Raw genomic sequence first — 24,912 nt, forward strand, 5'->3', positions numbered from 1 at the left:
TACAAATCACTGTGGCTAAGCACTGATAAATATTCTCTATCAAATATTCTCTACTCGTTGAGTGTTTTTAAATGGGACCACTTGTGGAGTTAAAGTAGTGCTAAGTGTGAGTATGGACATAAAGATATGACCTATAATAGGATACTAAAGCATAACTTGTGCTTCATAGTTCTATTTATCTCAAACTCAATTGAACATAACTGTTTTATTGTCTACACCAGTACGCTTTATTTTTGAAAAGAGCCTTCATGCTGTATTTGTAGTACCTATTTTTAGGATTCCAGAAACAGCAAATACTTGCTTTTGTGGACAAAACAGTTCATAAAATTACAAATCTTTGCAGATAGAGGCAACTGTGTGCTATTGATGAATACAGTAAAGACTATTCCTGTATACGTGTGGGGTAAGCAAATATACATGCAGATATCAGGAAATTAAAAAAATTTATATGCTCTCAGAATGGTTAACCATGGGCTGGATTCCATGCTCACGGGCCTGTATTTATTACTAGGCTTTACTTTAGGAGGTATTTTAAAAACAGACTTCTTTGAAACTGGTGAGAGACTGTTGAAAGAATTAAGAGGGGAGTTTTCTTTGCATCCACTCATTCCAGACCTCCCTCCCATTTGTTTGTAAACAGCAGTGAGAAAACAATTTCTGGGCATGGGAGAGGTCTTTCTCTACCCACCCTTACATCATCATACAGACACAGACTTTTTTTTTTGTCTGCTTGATAGTTGTGGTCCTGAACCCATCCTTGCTTCTCTACTTTTCCGCCTATAGAATATTAGACCAAAGTTATTGGGTGTCCACAGTTGAATAGGTTCAGCCTAAAGGTTAGATAAACTGAGATGCCAAGTGTTTTAGCTCCCATTGCTCTTCAGGGGTACAGACATTGGGAGTTGTGGGTGCTCAGCATGTTGCAAGATTGGGCCTAAATTATAGGAAATAAATCCACATAGTTTGCAACCTTAAAAAGGCACCTGAATTACAATAACACACAAAATAATGATTAAAAAAAAGTCTCCCCCTTCTTCTAATTAGAATCCTTTTCATAGAAATTCAGGATTACAGAAATGCAGAAGTTTTGAGGAAACGGCTTTAGTTCATAGAAGTGAAAGTTCAGATGCAGAAGGCTAGCTCAACTTTGAGTAAGAAACCAGTGACTGCGGCACTGGAGTGTCATGGAAGAGTGCAAGGCTGTGAAGATGGGATACATCTAAACTGCAGTTGTACCATGTCAAGAAGGCGTGTTTCTTCCATTAGGGAGGGAGAGAGAAAAAGGATGTGTTTCTACTATAAGTAGAGCTGTAGTGTAGCCATAACTTATGTCGACTTAGGCTGTGTTGCTCAGGGGTATAAATTAACTGCTCATCCTGAGCTACATAACTTATGCTGATTTAAGTGCCGGTGTGGACAGCGTTTTGTTGGGGAGAGAGCTTCTCCCGCTGACATAATTACTGCTGCTCATGGGGGCTGGAATAATGAAGCCAATGAGAGAGTTCTCTCCCATCCACTTAAAGCAGCTACACTAAGATTCAGGGCAAGTCTACGCTACAAAATTAAGTAGACCTAAGTTACGTTGACGTACAGCCAGTACGTAATTGAATTGGTTTATATGTCCACACTATGCTTTCAGGTCGGCAGTGCATATCCTCACTAGGAGCGCTTGTACCGATTTAACTGCCAGTGTGGGGTATCGTGGGATGGTTTCTGAATGGCAGCAAATCAATGTAAGCAACACAGTGTCTGCACTGACATTGTGTCAACGTAACTATATAGATTTAAGCACGATGCCTTTCGCGGAGGTGGAGTTATTAAGTATAGTTGGCAAGCAACATGGGTGGGAGCTACATTTTAATGGAGACACTTACAGAGTTAGGTCAGTGTAAGACAGTTTACATCAGGGATTCTCAAACTGGGGATCGGGACCCTTCAGCAGGTCGTGAGGTTATTACATGGGGGATCACGAGCTGTCAACCTCCACTCCAAACCCCGCTTTGCCTCCAGCACTTATAATGGTGTTAAATATATAAAAAAGTGTCTTTAATTTATAAGGGGGCGTTGCTGTCAAAAGCTTGCTATGTGAAAGGGGTCACCAGTAAAAAAAAAAAAAAAGTTTGAGAGCCACTGCTTTACATCACCCAGAGCCAGAAGAGGACCCAGAAGTCACCTACTACAGGACAGGCCCAACAAAGAAAATAACAGAATGCCACTAGCCATCACCTTCAGCCCCCAACTAAAACCTCTCCAATGCATCATCAAGGATCTACAACCTATCCTGAAGGACGACCCATCACTCTCACAGATCTTGGGAGACAGGCCAGTCCTTGCTTACAGACAGCCCCCCAACTTGAAGCAAATACTCACCAGCAACCGCACACCACACAACAGAAACACTAACCCAGGAACCTATCCTTGCAACAAAGCCCGTTGCCAACTCTGTCCACATATCTATTCAGGGGATACCATCATAGGGCCTAATCACATCAGCCACACCATCACAGGCTCGTTCACCTGCACATCTACCAATGTGATATATGCCATCATGTGCCAGCAATGCCCCTCTGCCATGTACATGGGTCAAACTGGACAGTCTCTATGTAAAAGAATGAATGGACGCAAATCAGACGTCAAGAATTATAACATTCAAAAACCAGTCGGAGAACACTTCAATCTCTCCGGTCACATGATTACAGACCTGAGAGTGGCTATCCTTCAACAAAAACTTCAAAACCAGACTCCGAGAAACTGCTGAATTGGAATTAATTTGCAAACTGGATACAATTAACTAAGGCTTGAATAGAGACTGGGAGTGGATGGGTCATTACATAAAGTAAAACTATTTCCCCATGTTATTTCTCCCCCCACCCTACAACCTACTGTTCCTCAGACATTCTTGTTAACAGCTGGAAATGGCCCACCTTGATTATCACCACAAAAGGTTTTCCTCCTTCCCCCCCCTCCTTCCTGCTGGTAATAGCTCATCTTAAGTGATCACTCTCCTTACAGTGTGTATGATAAAACCCATTGTTTCATGTTCTCTGTGTGTGTATATATATAAATCTCCCCACTGTATTTTCCACCGAATGCATCCAATGAAGTGAGCTGTAACTCACAAAGCTTATGCTCAAATAAATATGTTAGTCTCTAAGTTACCACAAGTACTCCTTTTCTTTTTTTGCAAATACAGACTAACACGGCTGCTACTCTGAAACCAACTTTGTAGTATAGACCAGGCCTCAGTTCCTTTCTTTAGGAATGGGTACTGTACTTAAGAGGGGAATTCAGTAATTTCACTGCAGTGACCCCTTTATTCATATCATGAGTTGGCATTTCACACTGCTAGTCTACTAGGGCAGAAGCACTGGAAATCTGCATTAATTATTAGGCTCTTCTTCCTGATACATAGGGATTAGTTTTCTGAAGAGCTTCAAAGAATTAAAGGCCATGGGGAAGGCTTCAAAGAGTGAATTTAAATAGTCTTTACATCATGAAGTGTGGGGACGGGTTCTTATGCGTTTTGTCATTCTGCTTTTTTCAGTCAGTTGAAACAAGTAAATGTGTCTTACAACTGGGAGGACTGATCTGTTTGTTAGACGCTAAGCTATATAAAAGTATTTGTTCAACTGTCACAAAACAATTACTGCCCCAATACATGAAAACACTTGTGTGGAAACAAGGCTTGTTTAAACAATCATATATTTGGTGAATCAGAACTTGATATTCATGTCTCTGAAATGCAGCCATGTCTATGCATAAACCTAGAAGCCATTCTGTTACAGCAATACTACACGTTCATTTCCCTTCCTTAAAAGAATTACAGAACAAGAGAATAGCAACTTCAGGTAAAACTATCGGAGGAATTGTAGATAGGCAGAGCAGAACTACTTAAGTTGGCATTTGGCAAAGATGCGTAAATGTTGCAAAAAGCTCTACTAAATGGATACTTTTATGACATAGACATCTGCTAATCATTCATTAGTCTTGCCAACCACTCAGTATCAGAACTGGAAGGGACCTGTTCTGAAGTGCATGTTGGCTTCCAAAATTGGAAAGTTGAACCATTAAATGGATGCAAGTGGTTAGACACCTACCTGAAAGCAGATTGAGTTGAAATGGTAAACAAACCTCTGGCAATAGGGACAATATTTTATTTTTGAGTATAGTATTCATGTTTGCCAAACAGTTTATTTTCTCCCAATCTATTATCATGTTTAATGGGAAAAAATGAAGTGGTGATGAAGTGGGATTTGTCTGTAATATTTTTATGAATCCTGTGCATGCCTCAGTACTTTTCAATGGGTGCAAAAGGGTTAAAGCTGCTCTTGGAGCAGAGTTAGAAACATGGGGTGTTTGTCACATAGCTGTCTGGGGTAGAATGAATGGGTCTTTAAAGGATGGGCTGAAACTAACCATATCAATAGAGAATCTGAAAAGACAAGAGGAACCCCAATGGCCAGGATATTCACAGCAACAAATAACCCAGGGGAAGGAGATTTTCCCCCACCTCCGTCGGGGAAGCAGAGCACAACCCCCAGCCTGAGAATAAAGGAGTCAGGTGGCTGGGTTAAGGGCTGCCCTTTGGTGAGACACAGAGTTAGAGCCAGGAAGGGATTCCATGGGAGCTTCGCTGGGTGGAAGGCTGGCTTGGCCAGAATGCACTATGCTAACCTAATGACTTCCAGATGCTATGTTCTGGTTCCCTAATAAATCCTACTGTTTTGAAAAAGCTGCCTGGTGTCACTGCAGATACTTGCTGCAGTGCATAGGTTCCTGTACAGTGTACAAGTCTCTGATCAAGAGTCTATCGTTGAACTTGGTGAGCAGATCTCATGGTGTGATGCAGGAGCCCAGAGGTTCAGTCTCGGAGGCATTGAGGCCACATGACCCGCCCTTAAGGTAGCGGGGAACCCTTTGAGGGTCCAGGGGAATGTCTGCTCTGTTTTCCCATTCATTAAACTTAAAATATTGAGATTTTGAAAAAAGCTCAGTCACTGTTTTGTAGTACTGGCTATAATACTCTTTAAAACAATTGCTTGGTGTTTAAGAAAACAAGCCATATTACCATATGCTAAACTAACTAGGTTTTACGGTTGGTTTAATTTCAATAGATTTTTTTTTTAGTGATCTCAGTCCTTGAGATGGAGGATTGTAATTCAAAGGTAAATTCGAAACTTGTTTAAGTGAAATTAAACCATTCACTTAAAACAACCATTGGTTTTTTTTAACCACCTTGATTTATGTAGACTCAGTGGGTGGAAAGGGAAACCCCCCCCATCTAATTTTTGAACGGACTACTAATGTTTATAGTGGTAAAGTTCTCCTGACTCCAGCTTTTCTGTTTTGAGCAAACTGTCTATTTAAAAATAGCTTGGAGCACTAAAATTGAAACTTGAATTGTTTAAGTCAGGAAACGCAAATATGTGGTTCCTATATCAATAATTGATTAGCATCAGATGTGTATATATGAAATAATCATTGCATGTACTTAAACATTAGTACATGTCCACATATTTTGTTGTACTATACATAGTAATGTTGACTTTACATATAAAATATAAATAATGTGCTATTTTGAACTGTATGTTTGATTTTTTTCCTTATTTCTTTGCCGTTGCAATCTAAAACCTTCGAATTTCACTCATATCGTCTTTGTATTTAAAATGTATTGTACCAACTACTCTTTTTGCAAAGAGAAGCTATGATAGTAAATAGGCATTACGGTAAAGTAAGACTACAGCTTCATAAGACTGCATCCTACAAAAATAAAATAAGCACATGAGGGACAAGGAAGAAGTTATGGAAAAGTTTAATCTGTTCCTGGTTTATCGTAGACTGTTGACTAAGGAAGCACAATATGTAGGAAAACAGTCTATTCACAATCCTTCTGGCATACAATGGTTGCATACAGATCCATAGCATCCTCTATAAGCATTTCACTGTTGATTCAAGAGGAAAACTCAACTGGACTATCCTGGAAAATTTCACTTCAGTTATACCTTTTCTTTTAACCAATTGCTTTTTGCCTTTTATATCTGAAAAGGTTGAGAGCCACTGGTTTAAAACTACTGTATCCCCTTCAGGAATCTGATTTGTCTTGCGTAACCCTAAATTTCGCCTCACTTAAAAATGACTTGCTTACAAAAACAGACATAAAAATACAAACGTGTCATAGCATGCTGTTATTTGAAAAATTGCTTGCTTTTTCATTTTTACCTTACAATTATAAAATAAAACAATTGGAATATAAATATTTTATTTACATTTGTGTATAGTATATAGACTAGTATAAAGTCATTGTTGGTACAAAATTTTAATTTGTACTGACTTCACTAGTGCTTTTTATGTATCCTATTGTAAAACTAGACAAACATCTAGATGAGTTGATGTACCCTCTGGAAGACCCCTACTTGAGAACCACCTGCTTAAACATTGTTTTACTTCTTACAAGCCTGTATATGTAAGAGTAACAACACAGTACAAAAACCCACACCAAGAACATAATGGGTAATTTCTCAAAGCAGGAAATGGAAAAGAAATCCCATCAGTAAGCAAACCAAGGGAATAGGAATATTTATGCATTGTAGTTTATAAGTATCTGTATGTACCCATCACATGCATATCATCATTCTTTGTGACCAAGTTTAAATTACTTCCTCTGGTATTAAAATTCTAAGCTTAATCCTTAAATTATAAGATTACCATAATTTAGAATGGTAAGGCCCTAGTTATATGGTGATCAAGTTCTATTTGATCCTGTCTTAGATTTGGTTGAAATTGTAATCTAATTTGATTTTTGTGATAGAAGATCTTCACTTAAATTGAAGATTGTCCCAGATAACTCAGTAATGAGATTAATAAGATGATGATTTGTGTGTGTGTGTGGTGGTATTGCACTTCTTGGCAAGACATCCCTTCCATCTAAATCTTTCTGGACCTAGCCGGTTTGGTGACCATTCTCCCAAGCCACTTCACTCTGTAGTGGGTGTGGAGTACACGGAAGCACATACGGAGCCCAAACTTCAAACAGCAATTGCAAAGGAGTGGGGGGGATTTCCCGCCCCCCCCTTTTTTTTTCTTTTCTTTTGCACTGTTTCATGATGGATAAAGTGGTTTGAAAGGGGTTTGGTTTTGTTCCCTTCCCCCCTGCCTTAGAAATATCAGAACTGTGAAATGTGGTCTTCCTTAGTTTTTTCTGAAGACCTACTGGATGTCTCAGCATTGTACAGTGGGCAATGCAAGGCTCCTCTCTCTCCTGCACAAATGTACAATTGCAGAATGGGTGGCTCTGGAGACTGAGCATGTAGTAATGAGAGACATCGTGGGGCTCCATATGGACCAAAGGGCACTCAGCTAATTGCGGAATGGGGCCTAAGAATACATCTACTTCCAGACTTTATTGAAGCCTAATGTAATGGTGTCCAGTTTGCAAATTAATTCCAATTCAGCAGTCTTTCATTGGAGTCTGTTTTTGAAGGTTTTTTTTATGAAGAATTACCACTTTTAGGTCTGTAATCGAGTGACCAGAGAGATTGAAGTGTTCTCCGACTGGTTTTTGAATGTTCTAATTCCTGACGTCTGATTTGTGTCCATTTATTCTTTTACGTAGAGACTGTCCGGTTTGGCCAATGTACATGGCAGAGGGGCATTTCTGGCACATGATGGCATATATCGCATTGGTAGATGTGCGGGTGAACGAGCCTCTAATAGTGTGGCTGATGTGATTAGGCCCTATGATGGTGTCCCCTGAATAGATATGTGGACAGAGATGGCAACGGGCTTTGTTGCCAGGATAGGTTCCTGGGTTAGCGTTTTTGTTGTGTGGGTTGCTGGTGAGTATTTGCTTCAGGTTTGGGGAGCTGTCTGTAAGCAAGGATTGCCTATCTCCCAAGATTTATGAGAATGATGGGTCATCCTTCAGGATAGTTTGTAGATCTTTGATGATGATAAGGACAGTTAAAAAAGTTAATAACAAGGAACAGATTTAATGCTTGTGCTCTGTTCCAAAGGGTGTTCTAATAAAAAATAACATTGGAGAACTCTATTAAACAATTATTATATTATAGGCCATCTCAGTTGTATTTGTGCACACAAATATTGGAGAATATTTAAACTTTTTAGGGGGGTATTAGACTTTTGGTTTCTTTCCCTCAAAAGTGGTATGAAAGACTGCATTACAAAGTAGATGAATGTTGGAGGATGTGTAAATCAGAGATTTTCACAGTAGTACTTTTTTTTAAAAAACTTTCTTAGCATCGGGTTTATTATGATGTGCCTTTGATGGTTTAAGTTTAATTAGCTCTTCTGGGAGAAATTGCATATTATTGCCTAAAAAGAAAAGGAGTACTTGTGTACTCCTTCTCTTTTTGCGAATACAGACTAACACGGCTGCTACTCTGAAACCATATTATTGCCTAGTATGCTATAATCCAAAGATACACTTTTTCAAATCTTAAGTATCATAAAAGTATTACTACTTGCTAGAGCCAAAGGAAAAAAAGCCTGCACAAGCATTACTTGATGTGGCATGATGTCTGTTGAATTGAAATGGGCAGTATCAGATGAGTAGCAGGATTAGGAAACTCAGAGTTTTTTGTTATTTTAGCCAAAGTTAGTATACTAGTAATACACGTCAGCAACTTAAAGAGAAGTTTTAATAGCCATGGTAACAACAAATAATAAATGAAGACTAGAAATATAAAACTCAACAAAACCCCACCATAGTTTCTGTGAGTTTAGATAACTAGTAGGAAAACAGGCTTGGTATTAGTTGGAAGAGCTTCCTAAATGGTGCTAGAAGGATACCATAACTGTCTCCTGATGCTCTCCATCCAGCTTGTTTACATGTGATGTTTTCTTCTCTGCATCTGATCTGTTTATAGAATATGTATTCTGAAATGGAATGTATACTCTTCACACTTTGAGAGAAAAGGTATCTACATCTCGGAAACTGCCACTATAGTGGACACCATTGTTGGCATTAGGAACAGAGAGGAAAATGATCGAATAAATAATTATGGAGACTCAATTGACCTCTTACACTAAGAGGTAGATCTCTTCAGAGGAGAGTTGAGGCACATTGGTGGAGCAGCATTGGTAGATTTTTTCCATGCTGTCTGTATGTATGTATTGGATAAAAAGGTCTCCAGAGCTTTCAGTTCTTTACCTTTCATGAATTTGCTAAAGGTTCTGTGGCTTTTATTTTCTTTTTAACAGAACATAATAGGAAAGGGCAACAATACTACTAGAATGTTGAAGATTTGATTGTCTTAAAATGAACTGCATATGTCTATGCATGGTTACTGTATAAAATTATGGAAAGTTTCTTAAAGTGAAGATGGCTGTTAAATAAAAGTAACGTATTTTAAATAGTATTAGCATAATGTTTTTAGTGAAGGCCAGAAGCAGCTGAAGCAGAGCTTTTTCCAAATTGTTTCTGAATATGCTGGACAGGACGGGTCCCAGTAGAAATCCTTAAGGAACCCTGCTATTTACTGCTGTCCATTGTGAAAACTGTCCATTTATTCTTACCCTTGTTTCCTATCTTTTAACCAGTTACTGATCCATGAGAGGACCTTCCCTGTTATCCCATGACTGCTTACTTTGCAAAAGAGCCTTTGGTGAGGGACCTTGTCAAAGGCTTTCTGAAAGTCTCTGTACACTATATCAACTGGATCACTCATGTCCACATGCTTGTTGATTCCCCTCAAAGAATTCTAATAAATTGGGGAGGCATGATTTTCCTTTACAAAAACCTTGTTGATGCTCCCTGACATATTGTGTTCATCTGTGTGTCTGATAATTCTGTTCTTTACTCTGGTTTCAGCCAGTTTGCTCAGTACTGAAGTTAGGCTTACCAGGCTGTAATTGCCAGGATTTGCCTCTGGAGCCTTTTAAAAAAAAAAAAAAAAAAAAATCAGCATTACATTCGCTACCCTCCAAATCATCTGGTACAGAGGCTGATTTAAGTGATAGCTTACATACCACAGTTAGTAGTTCTGCAATTTCATATTAGAGTTCCTTCAGAACTCTTGGATGAATACCATCTGGTTCTGTTGACTTATTACTGTTCATTGTATCAATTTGTTCCAATATCTCCTCTATTGACACCTCAATTTGGATGGTTACTCAGATTTGTCACCTAAGAAGAATGGCTCTCCCCCACAGCCTCTTCCGTGAAGACTGATGCAAATAATTTATTTAACTTCTCTGTGATGGCCTCGTGTTCCCAGATTGCTTCTTTTAACACCTTGATTGTCCAGTGACCCAACTAACTGTTTGGCAGCCTCCCTGTTTCTGATGGACTTAAAAATGTTTTTGCTATTGCTTTTGAAATTCTTTCTTGGCCTGCCTTCTTCTTCTTTTGATTTGCCGGAGTTTATGCTCCTTTCTATACATCCCACACTAAGATTTTGCTTCTAGTTTTTAAAGGGTGCCCTTTTCCCACTAGCCACCTCTTTTACTCTGGTGTTCAGTCCCAGTGTCCTGTTTTTTTGGTCCTCTTAATGGTTTTTGTTTTTTTGTTTTTTAAATTTGGGATTTACATTTTGTTTGAACCTCTATTATAGTGTTTTAAATAGTTCCCATGCATCTTGCAGGCATTTCACTCTTATGGCTAACCCTTTTAATTTTCATTTAACTAGCTTCCTCATTTTTGTAATGTTCCCGTTTTTGAAGGTAAATGCTGCTGTGGTGGGTTTCTTTGGCACTTCCCCCTCCTACAAGGATGTTAAATTTCATTATGTTATGGTCAACTATTACCGAGTGGTTCAGCTATGTTTTCTTCTTGGATCAGACCTTGTGCTCCATTTCGGACTAAATCCAAGATTTGCCACTCCCCATGTGTGTTCAAGTTGTTCCACAAAGCAGCCATTTAAGGGTCTAATAATTTTATCTCTGCATCCCTTCCTGAGGTGACATATACCCAGTCAATATAAGGATAGTTGAAATCCCCCATTATTATTGGGTATTCTGCCTTTGTAGCCTCTCTAATTTCCCTGAGCATTTCATGCTCCGTCACCATCCTGGCCAGGTGGTCAGTAAAATATTCCTAGTGCTGTATTTTTATTGTTCAAGCATGGAATTTCTGTCCATAGAGATTCTGTGATAGTTTGATTTGTTTAAGATTTTTGTTTTATTTGACTCTATGCTTTTTCACATATAGTGCCACTCCTCCACCAGAGTGACCTTATGTGTATTTCTGTATATTTGGTACCCTGGTATTATGGTGTCCCCTTGATGTTCCTTATCCCATCAAGTTTCCGCAAGGCCTATAATATCAATATCCTTATTTAATGCCAGGCACTCTAGTTCACCCATCTTAGTATTTAGACTCCTAGTATTTGTATGTAAGAATTTGGTCAAGATTCAGTGGCTTGCCTTCATGTGTTATACTTAAATGGGACTCTTACTTTTGACTGTTCCTCACTAGCTCCTACTTCTACTTAACCAAGTTCTTTTCTATTCTCTGTAGTAGTCTCCCTTTAATATATTCATCAGTTGGGGTTGGTTCTGCTTTGAGCAGGGGGTTGGACTAGATGACCTCCTGAGGTCTCTTCGAACCCTAATCTTCTGTGATTCTATGATCCCTGAGGGATGTCTCTGCCTGAATTGTCGGCTCCGCTGTAGCTGTTGGCTTTCCCCCAGCTTGGGATGAAATTCCCTCCCCACTAGGCTTACCTACTTCCCATATAATTCTGCTGCAGAGTCCTGGAGTTCTGGCAGCTCTCCTGATGTGCCTTCTGCTCCCTGACTTGTGCACTCTTTTTTGCACATTGGGCTCGGGGCTGCCTTTGACCACAGAAGCCCTGAAGAAGGGTGGTATTATCTGAATGCCGTAGTACCTGCCTGATCTGCTAAAATTCTGAATGATTTCTGCGACGTGAGGTGGAGGGAGGAAGTGCAAGGTAAGAAAAGTTGTGGGAGGTGAAAGAATATCCTCAATATTGGGTTCAGTGCCTGAAAATGTTGATGCTTATCGGAGTCAAATCTCCTCAGGTTTGACCAAGATTAACTATACTGCAAAAATTCTTCGTGTATTAGAAGTTGCCAAAAAAAAAAAGGGGGGGGGGAGGTTTCAGCAATCCAGAAAGCAGCAGCGGTACCACTTCTAGCCCTTCTCATCTTCAGTTACAAGTCCAAAAGCCAGCCAAATGATTTCTCCATATATTACAACAGACATTTAGATTAGGGAAAAAATACATGAACTATAATAATGGAAAACACAGGTACAGAAGCAGATAGTTTCATATGACAGGGAAATTCAAATGGACTGTTCTTTCTCCAGAACATAGCAAAGGCTGCTAGTTAAGCTGGTTTGGGATTCACATAAGAGTAAATCATACCTTTACTCAGTGGTTTCCAAAAGCCTTCAGTGTGGCTGAACTGATTTAGTGGGGGCATGAGGGGAAGGGGAAGGAAGCAGGCTGCCTGCTGGAAGCTCATGCAGGAGTGGTGGCTCTTTCAGAGCTCCCTGCGTCCTAGCATGGCCAAAGAGGGGTAAGGTGAATATGCAGCTCTGGCAGACAAACCCTGTCAAGGAGGCAGCTGCATCGGTCACAGAGACTACTCTAGGCTTGAGGGTGTAGTCATGGCCATGGACAGACTCCTAGAGAAGGACTTTTGTCTCCCAGTGAGCACCCTGCATAGACCCCGCAAATACTTACTGTGTATAGGCTTTAGGGTTTGACCCACAGTGTGACGCTAGAAACAACAAAAGAAAAAATATTAATACACTAAGGCCCCAGTCCTGTGAAGGCTTAACATGTGTCATTTTACATGCCTGAATAGTGCAAATGAGTGGGACCATTCATGAACCTGAAGTGACACAAGTGTTTAAGTCTCTGTCAGATGAGAGCCTAATGTGGCAGTTTTTTCTAATCTTTTTTATGTTGCAAAAGTCTCTCAGTTTGTAAAACCATGACAGTAAATAAATCAGTAATTGTGGTGGATTCCTTATACATCTGATCAGGCAAACTTAAAATAAATATTGCAAATAAATTGGATTCAGCATAAGGTACTAATGTCTCTGTTTTATGTCCCACAGAAGCACCTTGTGCTACTCCACTGATCTGTAGCTTTGGAAGGCCTGTTGATCTAGAAAAAGATGACTACCAGAAGGTTGTATGCAACAATGAACATTGTCCCTACAGCACCTGGATGCACCTTCAATGTTTTTATGAGTGGGAAAGCAGCATTCTTGTTCAGTTTAACTGCATTGGCAGAGCAAGGAGTTGGAACGAAAAGCAGTGTCGTCAAAACATGTGGACAAAAAAGGGATATGATCTTGCTTTTCGCTTTTGCTCCTGCCGATGTGGGCAGGGTCACTTAAAGAAAGACACGGACTGGTACCAAGTGAAGCGAATGCAGGATGAGAAGAAGAAAAAGTCTGTGTCAGAGAAGAGTACAGGCAGGTCCATGGCAGAGTCTGTGGAAGATGCTAAAAAGTGCAGGTCTGTCAACAAGCCACAAAAAGGTTTCAATCATGATATCCAGCGAAGACATTCGATGGACAGGCAGAACTCTCAAGAGAAAGGCATAATTAGTGGGAGCTATGTAGTTCGTTCTCCCTGTGGTTCTCCTGGCCAGTCCCCTCCTACAGGCTACTCTATTCTTGCCCCTGCACATTTTAGCGGCCCTCGTTCTTCACGATACTTAGGAGAATTTTTAAAGAATGCCATTCACTTAGAACCTCATAAAAAGAACATGACTGGTGGTGGCATGTTCAGGAATGCCCATTTTGATTATGGGGCATCTGGATTGCAAGTGCATAGATCAGGACATTTTGATGCCCCTGTGCAATTTTTGAGAAGGCTTGACCTATCTGAGCTACTTACTCATATACCGAGGCATAAATTGAATACTTTCCACGTGCGGATGGAAGATGATGCCCAAGTGGGTCAAGGGGAGGACCTTCGGAAATTTATTCTTGCAGCACTTAGTGCCAGCCATAGGAATGTTGTAAACTGTGCGCTGTGCCACAGGGCTCTGCCCGTATTTGAACAGTTTCCACTAGTGGATGGAACCCTGTTTCTTAGTCCATCGAGACACGATGAAATTGAATATGATGTTCCCTGTCACCTTCAAGGTACAGGTTGTCTTGTCAGTCGTGTTGGGTCGCTTTAAAATGATTGAACTGCTTTTTGTGCATTTCATTTTAGATTTGCATCCCCATGCAGCAAGTGCTTTTGTAAAGCCTAAATTCATTTCCAGTTTATCATTGGGTCAAATCTGAAGTAATAAAGTTGGTATAAGTATGCTCATTAAACAGGGATATGTTGTATACGCTGGGAGGTGTAAATGTTGACGTACCTTGCTATTAGTTCTACAACTAAGGGACTTTCCTTCAGGGTTCCAGGTACAGCATGTAATGGTTTTTCTGCCACTCTGCGTTGCACTGCACGTGCACTGCCTTATTTGCTGAGAGTTTTACAGTAAGTCATACATTGTCTCAAAATTTAAATTTCCTTTTGCAGCCTAGATTAGGGGCTGAAATTAGACATCTACCAGAGGATCTGGTCATACCACTTTGTGGCTGGATAGCTTGCTGGGGGCCAGTTTGGTTTAAATTTAAAAAAAAAAAAAAAAAAAAAAGTCCAACAACCAGTAAGTTATTTTGTGGTGAGAAAGAGGATGATGGGCTAACATAATATACAGGACTAAGAAGGCTATGTCTTGCTACCTCTAAATGTGTGTGCGCGCGCGCACACACACGATCTACGGAATTGACCAAAGAAGGGGGGGCAACAATCTGTGCAAGAGAAGTGTCAACAGAATTATTACTACTTTTGTTGACACAGCAGGGATTACTTTGAGAATTTAATGGAAAAAGCAAGAAAGTGGGAGTAAGACAACCCCATAAAGCAGGTATTTTTAAGATGTATTTTTTTTTTTCCTGTTCGTGAAGTTTGTTATATCCCATACATGGTCATAGTACCATAGAAAGAAGCTTACTTGATTTAACAAACAATGGTATAAATATTACATTGCATTAAGTCACTAAACTCTGTCCATGCTAACATTATTGTTTCCGTAATAGCTAATATACTGCAAAAGGAAAAAAAGTGACAGACAAAGAGCAAATGATCCAAGATAAATATGGGGCAAGAGTGTTTGTTCCTTTTTTGGAGGAGCTGTGCATAATGTGCTCATGCTTTTTCCAAATTTAATCAATACTTTTGCAACAATTAAAATGTCACATGTCAATTTAACATTTGTCAAAAATAATCAGAAACTCTTCTTAACGTGACTATTACTTTTGTAAAAAGAAAAGGAGTACTTGTGGCACCTTAGAGACTAGTCTGTAAGGTGCCACAAGTACTCCTTTTCTTTTTGCAAATACAGACTAACACGGCTGCTACTCTGAAACCTATTACTTTTGTGTATTTCATTAATTACTTCCTAACTTTTAGTAGATTTATGTATATCTGTGAAAACTATATCCAAGGAGATTGTCTAAATCGTTGAAGTTTACTTCCTTTGTCTTAAATAGAATGATTTGTTGCAAGAAGATTACATTTAATCTTCTTAGTGCACGTTTTAACACATAAAGTTAAACTGTGAATCTCTGTTCCAGGACCCTGTTTCCCTCCTGAGTTAAACAAATCATTTCTTTATTTCAGTAAGTGATTTAGCCATCAAGCCATTTAACTAAGAATCTCAAACTTAATGGTGGTGAAGATTAAATATTTCTGTGTGCAGAAGCTATGAATACTGTAAAGTACATTTAAAGCTGTCTTCTATAAAAAAAAAAAGTTATTAATCTTGGCACACAGTAAAAGATTTCTAATGCATGGAATTATGTCAAAGATTACATTTCCAGATATTCACTTGAGCAACAGATCTTGATGTATTTGTACTCTAGGAGTATTGTAAGGCAGGGTCTGAGTAATAAAACTCCCATAATAAACTACTTTTTGAAGAGTGTAGAATTTTGCTTAAAAATTCATAAATTTTTCTCAGATTGGGAACACTTTTTTACTGGTTTAAAGTTACAGGAGTGCAAAAATAATTGGAAGCTTTATTGGAAGGCTTTACTCTCCACTCCATTTCTCTAAAGGTTTGCTTAAAAAAAAAAAAACTTGTTTAAAATCTCTGATATAGACTAGTTGTACTTGTTGGCTTCCAGACATTTTCTATATTTTGAGATTTTTCCAAAGCAGCTGCTAGATTCATGAATTCTTTACTTTGATTAAGAAATTGTACATTCAACACTTTAATTCATAAGAGCCTGTTTCCTGAAAATCACAAATCACAACACACAACTCTTTGTAGATGGTATTTGTAGTTGAATATTAGATCATAATTTTCTTGCATACCAGTAATGCAAAATACAGGGTGGTGATTTTTTTTATTATAGTATGATGTACATAGTTAAATAGCCAGTGCTCAGTTCAATAACACAGGGATGAGCCCAGATCAAAATACTGGATCCCCAAAACGTGTGTAAAGCTTTTTATATTCTCATCTGAATTTTGTATCTTGGGGTAAGTCTCCACTGATAAGTCTGTTCATGTTTTTTATAAAGTAAATATTCAGTCTTGAAGTCTGAACTGTCAGACAGCTATAGAAGTCAGTGTAATTTACCCAACTCTTGCCAATTCACCCCTGCATAGGAAGTCTTTAATTAAAAAGGATGGAGAGAGAGAGCGAGTTATTTTAACACTTCACACTGGAATTGAAAGTGTCTAATATACTATATGGTATTTTGAAGTTTGTGTAGAGATCTGAAAAAGTAATGTGCATTAAAGCATCATTTGCTCATGTCTTCAATACAAATGCCTTAAAGTGTACTTGCCAAGCAAAACCAAGAGTTGCAGTTTTGCTCTTTTCTTCTTTTTTATGGTTTCTCACATTCGGAATGACACGTCATTATTTCCTTCTCTTTGCTGGAAAACCTTGGCAAGACATTTGGCAGACTTGAATATAATTGTCAAACCAGACTGGCAAGTGAGCTGCAACTCTTCCTCCTTGAGGTGGGAATTGAGAGTGGATGAATTATTGGAGTTGGAGAGTCAGTTTGGTGTGACATCACTTTCCAGGTCCTCCTAGTATTTTGCCAAAGTCCTCCAGCAAAGAGAAAATGGAGGATCTGACATCTCGCTTTGTTTAAAAAAAAAAAAAAAAAAAAGGAACCTTTTGCCCTTTAGAAAACACTTTGGGCCTGTCTATAAAGTAGCATTATGTACTTTGTCATTCTCTTTCTTAAAAAAATATTATTTGTATAATGACAAAATGGTACATTACGGAAAATGCTTAAACCTTTTGGATAATGTCTCCTTTCCTTAAGAAATGTGTTTCCTGTCCACAGGAAGGCTTATGCACCTCTATGCTGTTTGTGTCGACTGCTTAGAAGGGGTTCACAAAATTATCTGCATTAAGTGCAAGTCCCGATGGGATGGAAGCTGGCATCAACTGGGAACCATGTATACCTATGATATTCTGGCAGCCTCTCCCTGTTGTCAGGTTAGTATTATGCATAATAAGGTGAAGCTCCAACTGAAGGTAAACAAAGCAAAAGTTTTTGTGTCTGTTTTCCCTCCTTCCTCCATCCCCCCTAGTTTAAGAGCACAAACCAGCATCACATACCAGAGGCCAGACTAGATGATCTAATAGTCTGCTTCTTGTCTTAAAATCTATGAAATTTTAATGCGCAGGAGTTTGCAGGAACAGGAGGCTAAAAAAAATTAGACACAAACTAATGTAAACTATTGGTGCAGGGACTAGAACGAAGATACATTTAAAAATAATTTAAAATACATTAAACCTTGATGCTTAGATTGGATAATCACAACAAAGTATCTCGTGCAAATCAAGCTTTTGCATCACAATTCATTTTGGGTTTATAGCAATGTAGTAGCAAAACTGCAATTACTGTTAAAATAGCACTTTTATTCAAGGTCTGGTCAGTTGTTTTGAACTATGTCTGTTTTATCAAGGGATAGTCCTGGTGAAAAGGCAAAAGTAATGGAAACGCTTAGAGATTTTCTGTGCTCTAAGAATTCCCCTTTCTCTTTTGTCTTCAGAATGAGTGTAGTGAAGTTTTTCTTCAAAATTTGAAGATTTGCAGGATCTTAGTTTTGATTTGACTGTAGTCCAGTTTATACCTAAGATGGAGAAAATCTCATGGAGGGGACAGAATGCTCAGAATCTTGCGGTGTGGAGGTGCAGTTGCTGCAGATTAACATGTGGTTAAGTGATTTGATGGACTGGAGATGCTCAGCACCTTGCAGCAGTGGACAATAGTTCATAAAATGTTAATTTCTGGTGTAACGCTCAAATGATGATCCAGTAGAGGTATAAGAGTATGTCTACACTGGAAACTTCAAAGCGCTGCTGCAAGAACACTCCCACAGCAGCGCTTTGAAGTGCGAGTGTGGTCATGTGTGAGCGCTGGGAGAGCGCTCTCAGCACTCCTGGTAATCCACATCCACGAGGGGATTAGCTCTTAGCACTCGGAGCCTGTCTATACTAGCGCTTTAAAGCATTCAGATTTGCTGCGCTCAGGAGGTGATTTTTCACACCCCATGAGCCAGCAAGTTAGAGCGCTATAAAATGTAAGTGTAGCCAAGCCCAAAGTGATACTCCATTGATTAATTATAGGAGTCACACTAAGCAAGTGCTAGGGGAGTGATTGGATTAGTCTGTACAGCAAACGGCCCGGGGGTAGGAGGGGAGAAACAAGTTGAGTCAGTTCAGTAAGGAGCTCTATTGTATTCAGATGCATTCCTCACAAATGGGGATACACCTTCATGCATTGTTTACCCAGTTACCTTTCTTTCCCGGCAATGTCTTTATGTTATTACTACTAAGGGCTTGTCTACACTGGTAATTAACAGCGCTGCAACTTTCTTGCTCAGGGGTGTGAAAAAACACCTCCCCTGAGCGCAACAAGTTGCAGCACTGTAAAGCGCTGGGAGCTGCCTCCCTTGTTGAGGTGTTTTGTTTCTTTTTAAGAGCCTCCCAGCGCTGCACTGCTACCACACATGTTAAAGTGCTGCCAGTGTAGACTAGCCCTAAGTCTAGAATGCTTATCTTTGTAGAAGACACCAAGGGAAGACTGTCCCTGCCCTGGAGACCTTGCAATCAAAAACCTTGTCAGAGTGCAAATGTTCATTAGCTTTCACTACTAATGTGTATAGTTTAAAATTAAAAATTAAACTATGGTAGGTGATAAGAAGAGAGGTGTTGCTGCTGCTGGAGAAGATGAGTAAACATCAAGGTCTGTAGTTAATTGGCTCCCATAGTAGCAGCTACAATAAAGAGTGGTTACCTCACAATTTTGTGCACTTCTTAAATTGTGAGCCTCTCTTTAAATAGGAAGGTTTTTTTAAACGCAGTATTAAGGTTGACATTTTGATCCTGCAAAAATCAGGCAATTTAGATTTTCACACTTTCATCTTAATTCTTGTTCCTTATGTGTGCATATTACAAGAATCTTAGTTGTATGATCAGTGGGCAGTGTGAAAGTACTAGGTAAGCAATTCAATATAATAGAATACAAAATGATTAGTTTTCAGTCACCGAAATTATTAGATATGATCATCTATGCTATTGCACCTACAGGTGTGTTGCATGACCATATAACAGAAGACCCTATTGTAAAGCATGTGTGCAAAGGGGCAGAGTTAAGATATATTATGTAAACTAAATCTGAATTGCCTTAAATTATTTTAACTGAAAAGTAGTATCTGGTACCTTATTCCAAAAAATCTCGGAGCACAACAGTGATGGACAAAGGGAAACTTTGGCCAAGGAGATTATTGCAAACGCATGTTCCATCAAAGAATGCTTTGGAATCTTTAGCTTCTAAGCAGATCAGACACTGGCTTTTAATGTCCTCTCAACCTGAGTTGTACATAAATGAATTGTTTTTGCAAGCAAAATCAATTAAGATCTCTTATTGAAGATCATTACTGTTCTTTTGAGATGTGGTTTATGTTCAGAAGCACCCATTAGGCTGTCATGTTAAGGCTCTTACAGCTCAGACACTGCCTCCATACCTATCAGCCCTTGTTTCCTCCTACACTCCATCATGGACTCTATTCTCTGCTTATCTTCTCTCCTCCCACGCTTGAGTCTGTTTTTGCACATTGCCTGCTTGCTTGCAACAGCCTGCTGTTCTTTTTTTTGTCAAGTGGCCTGCATTTTTGCATGCCCAAATCTCTCCTTAAGAGTCACATATTTTACCCAGCCGTCTGTTGCTGATGGCTCTGTGTATTCTCTCCCTTGCATTTACACTTTGGTTCTCATCTGTCCAAATAATGTTGACTCCTCAAGGCAAAGTCTTGTCTCAGAAATTTGTAAAATACTTTGTATACTATATTGCTGTACTATAGTAATATTTAACTCTTACATAGACTGTTGTTGTTTAAATATATTGCATCATGCACAATACTTTAAAAATACCGTATCATGATGCTGAAATACCGTAACCTGTAAATCTGTTAATTCATAAAGATTAAAATGCTGATATGCAGGATAGTCAGATTGTTTATATATAGGAAGTCTAAACAGCATCACAATAATAGCTTTTAACTATGTAGATTAAGAATTGTATGGCACAGACTTAAAAATTCCTTTTCTTTTTTACTTCAGCATTTAAATTTAACAACAGCACATAACAGTGATAATGGTGTGAAGGATTTGAGTTTTATTTTAGGGATTAATAAACACAAAACCAACATATGTATTTATACAGTTGGAAATTCTGCATGGATGACCAGTCAGAACTGAATTCCTCTCAGTATTAGGAGTCAAAAGTAGCACTATATTTCATTTTCACATGGGAAAAAAACCTCACAATTTATCCTAATGTCTCAAGTGTGAATTCAGAAGTTCATTAATAACATCCATACAGGTAAATATGTACAAACATATAATGTACTTTTTGTAGATTTTCTAGAATGTTAATTTACAAAAACTCAACAGAACTTGCTTATTCCTATACTTTAGCTCATATATCCTAACTATAGCTTCAGTATGAAGTGGGAAATCCACCACCATCTATAGAACTTACTAGCATGGACTGTGCTCAGTTGGGATGCCCTGCTTAGATAGTCTCTGACCAAATTAATCATACTATGTTATCTGAACTTTTTCTTGCTTCTGTCATTGCTGTGCTGTACTTAGTCTAAAGATGCTGGCTCACTAAAGAGTTAAGGTAAACACATCATGCCTCAGCAGTTCTCCCCAGCACCCTCCGTCCCCAACTGAAATGCACACAGGGTAAAATTTTCAAAAGTGCCGGAATGATTTAGACACCTCAGTCACTTTTTTGAAAATAGAATTTAGGCATTCTTGTTAATTTTACCCTTAAATTAGTCCACCAAAAATCTGGAAAGTCGTGTGATAATGCCAGCCTGATGAAAAAATGTACTTGGAAGGAGGAATTGAAGCAACATTTGAAGCCTTATCTAAGGAGCCAGGTTACCATCAGCATGCAGATGAGTTACCTATTTGATTATCACTTAGGGCTAAGTATTGCAAGGGGTTTCATTGGGAATTGAGCTGTTCAGTACTTTTGCCAAATCACCTGAAGGCATTCCAGTTAAGGAAGTTGCCATTCCAGTTAAGTAGTGGCCCTTGCCATCAAATCACATAAGCTATACTTTCCTAATAAAGCCTGTCCTTAGGAGAGAGAAATGGATTGTGTGAGGCGTATTTTCTTTTTTTCTATGGCAAGGGTGGAAGCAAATTGGAGTGTTTCACAGTGTTTCTGTCTACTTTTTGACAGGCTCGACTGAACTGTAAGCACTGTGGAAAGCCAGTAATAGATGTACGGATTGGGATGCAGTATTTCTCTGAATACAGCAACGTCCAGCAGTGCCCGCACTGTGGAAATCTAGACTACCACTTTGTGAAGCCATTCTCTTCATTTAAAGTTCTGGAGGCTTATTGACGAAAGCTTTGCTTTAGTAATAGCTATTTTATGGGTATTACTACTTTATTAGACACCTTTTTATAGGATCCATTCTGTGACAAAATTAATTTCTTTTCTAACTGAAAGAGCAGCTTCTCTGTGTGTCTATGTACATATAATTTAATATGTTATATGTGTTACTAAGACCTGGTCCTCCTGAAAAGATTTCAGCAAAGGGTGGAGGCAAGGCAACTAATGCCAAGGATGGGGGAAATTTCAGCTTAAATGGTTTGGTTTTAATTTTTGTATTATCACAGAAGAGCTTAAAGGGGTGGAAAGGTTTTAGAAAACAGGATGAGCTCCGTTTGGAAATGGAAGATTTTGTGGGCCTACCACCTTTAGGGCTTGGTGAGAGGGGAAATCTTCATGAAGGACCCAATCTTGTTACCACTGAATTCTTTAGGATCTTTACCATTGACTTCAATAGGGGCAGGATTAGACCTAAAAAAATCTTAAATTATACTAGCTTTCAGATTCCCAGAATTGGGTAAACTAAAATATTGTGACAAGTGAATGTAAATCTGTGCCAGAAAATGTAACCTTAAAAATCTTTTTTGGCATGGTGTCTTCCTGCAGCATATATCTGATATGAGTTACCCTCACTGACAGATTGTATGGAGATAGTACTGTTTCCACCAGTGTTGTAGTTTTAGCAGTCAGGTCAATTGTTTATACAAAAACAAGCTTGAGATTTTAATACACTTTATTTAAAGTTATTTGCTTTGCAAATATTTTTAGAACTTTGTTGTGATGCACAGAAGGAACATATAGGAAGATGTGGTGCATTGCAAACCAGTTATGAAGGGGTGTGTGTGTGCACATGTGTGGTGGGGTTGGAACTTTAGATAGCATGCCTGAGGCTGGTATGACTGACTTGTAAAGAGGATCTTGAAAAATATGATCTGGGCTGAGTCAGATCTGTGAGCACTGTGAGGTATTTGTGCCATATTAGTATGAGAATGCGTCATGACTTTATTTCAGACGAAGTTTAGTACATTTGCTGAAATAGCTATTGCACCTTAGTCTTTCAAAAATATGTAAATCCAGATATTGTCCAATTGATTCTGAGGACTTGGAAACGATGTGTATTTTAAAAAAGTTGAGTGTAATTCCTCTTTACATTCCCACATGTAATAAACTATACCAGATAATGAATTGGTATCAGAGGGGTCGTCTCCGTAGAGTTTGCCAATGTTCTTTCTTTGTTTCCCTATTTTTCTTCTGTGCAAGAATTTAAAAATAAAAAGTCTATTACTTAACTTAGATTGATCTTGAGGAGTCTTCTTCATAGCACATTCATCACTATGGTTTCTGTTATCACATTACAAAAATTATCAGTATTTAAGTGGTAAGGCACTGTTTATACAACAAAATATGTGTTCCCCCGATGATTATTAATGTTTATTGCAGGTATGAATTTAAAATGGCTTTGATATTCTGCATGTCCTATAAAAGAATACAAAAAACATACAACCAAAGCGGACGAGAAACAAAAGAAAACTGGTGACCTACTGTATTGACTGTTTTTTTTACCTGTTTACAAAACAAAACATACACCTGGTACTTGAACTCTGTGCCCAGGTTATTTAGTTACTGATTTTGTATTCACAAAGAAACTCGGTGCATATTTTTCCTTTCATGAGGCTATGTCTTGGACAACCACACGATAAAGTTTTGTAGGCGTAGCTATGTTGGCTTGGAAAATGGGGGAGGGGGAGAATCACACAGACACACAGCTAGCCGACATAGCTATGCTGGCAAAATAACCAGTGTAGACGCTATACCAAGAGAAGCGGCCTTCAGGGAGGTGGTGTAGCTACGCTGGCAGGATGTCTTCTTTTGTCCTCATGTGCTGCATCTCCAGTAGGGTTCTTTGCTAGCATGGCAATGACTGATAAAGGCTCTGTAGTGTAGACAAGACCACTGTCTTCACTGCAGAGTTTTCTCCTTTCAAGTTAGCCTCACTCGAGTGAGAGAGGCCTCTCTGCAAAATATAACTTGCAGAAAGGTTGTGTTATGCTAACTTAAGCTGTAGCCTGAATCCCCTGACAGGCCAGCCAACTTGAGTTAAAAGCATTTGAGTTAAGGGTTTGTGGGTGGATGGGTCTAGAGTTATAATTCAAGTTAACTCTGCAGTGAAGACAAGCCCTCAAGACGTGTAAACCATATTTTGATACGCAAGCGCCACCTGTGTACTCAATGACTAAATATTTAGTTATTTCAAACGATCTAGCATGTGAGCCTGAAAGCATTATCAAAATCTCTTTAACTGATTTGATTGTAGATATAGTCTACTGCACGCATCTTTGCATTTTGGTGATCTAAAATCATGTTGCAATGAGAAACTGCTTTAAACATAAGGAGAGGAACAGAGGGCACTTGGATTGCTGTATCATTCAATATTTGGGCCAGATTCTTCTCTGCTTTGAGTCGCGTGTGGTCATTTATACCAGTGCAAAGTTGGTATAAAAGAAAATGAGAATGGTAGTATGCTATACCTGCTTTTCACTCACTTTGCAAAGTGACTATGCAAGGGAGTGGAGAATCAGAGTCTTGGTTTCTTTGGGGCCTTCAGAAATATTCCAGTTAATATGTCTGTCTTTCAATGGGCTTAATTTATGTATGACAATCTGTAGTATGAGTACACACAAAATATGACTGGCCATTTTTAAAAAAGGATAAAGGTATGACAAATACTGAATAAGAAAAGGAGTACTTGTGGCACCTTAGAAATTAACAAATCTATTTGAGCATAAGCTTTCGTGAGCTACAGCTCACTTCATCATATGCATACGGACTAACACGGCTGCTACTCTGAAAGACTGTACAGTATCTGCAAAGCAGTGCCAAGAACTCAACAAACAGTGTGATGGGATAAAGCATGTTTAAGGTCGTCTTGAAAGAAAGCGTTCAGAGGACTGTAGGTGCAACCCTGTCCAAGAAAATAAAACAATTTAAGTCTTGAGAAACTTTTTATTTTGCTATTGAAT

The 24,912-nt window shown here is 38.8% G+C and overlaps 1 protein-coding gene across 4 annotated transcripts in view; it reads left to right on the plus strand.

The window, feature by feature from the left end:
- HECA (hdc homolog, cell cycle regulator) overlaps positions 1–23,187 on the plus strand; it is a 35,686-nt gene extending 12,499 nt beyond the window's left edge. Inside the window, exons 2-4 of one of the 4 annotated variants that reach the window (XM_043511108.1) lie at positions 13,049–14,089; positions 17,312–17,466; positions 18,027–18,206. In XM_043511108.1, the coding sequence (XP_043367043.1) occupies positions 13,049–14,089; positions 17,312–17,466; positions 18,027–18,089 (1,259 nt within the window). In that variant the 3' untranslated portion in view covers positions 18,090–18,206. Of the gene's footprint in view, positions 1–13,048; positions 14,090–17,311; positions 17,467–18,026; positions 18,207–20,701; positions 20,790–21,736 lie in introns of those variants that run through there. The other 3 variants (XM_038394352.2, XM_038394351.2, XM_038394353.2) reach the window with 3 other exon arrangements.
- The last annotated feature ends 1,725 nt before the right edge of the window (positions 23,188–24,912 follow it).

The sequence above is a fragment of the Dermochelys coriacea genome, chromosome 3 (assembly GCF_009764565.3).
Source record: "Dermochelys coriacea isolate rDerCor1 chromosome 3, rDerCor1.pri.v4, whole genome shotgun sequence".
Taxonomy (NCBI): domain Eukaryota; kingdom Metazoa; phylum Chordata; order Testudines; family Dermochelyidae; genus Dermochelys; species Dermochelys coriacea.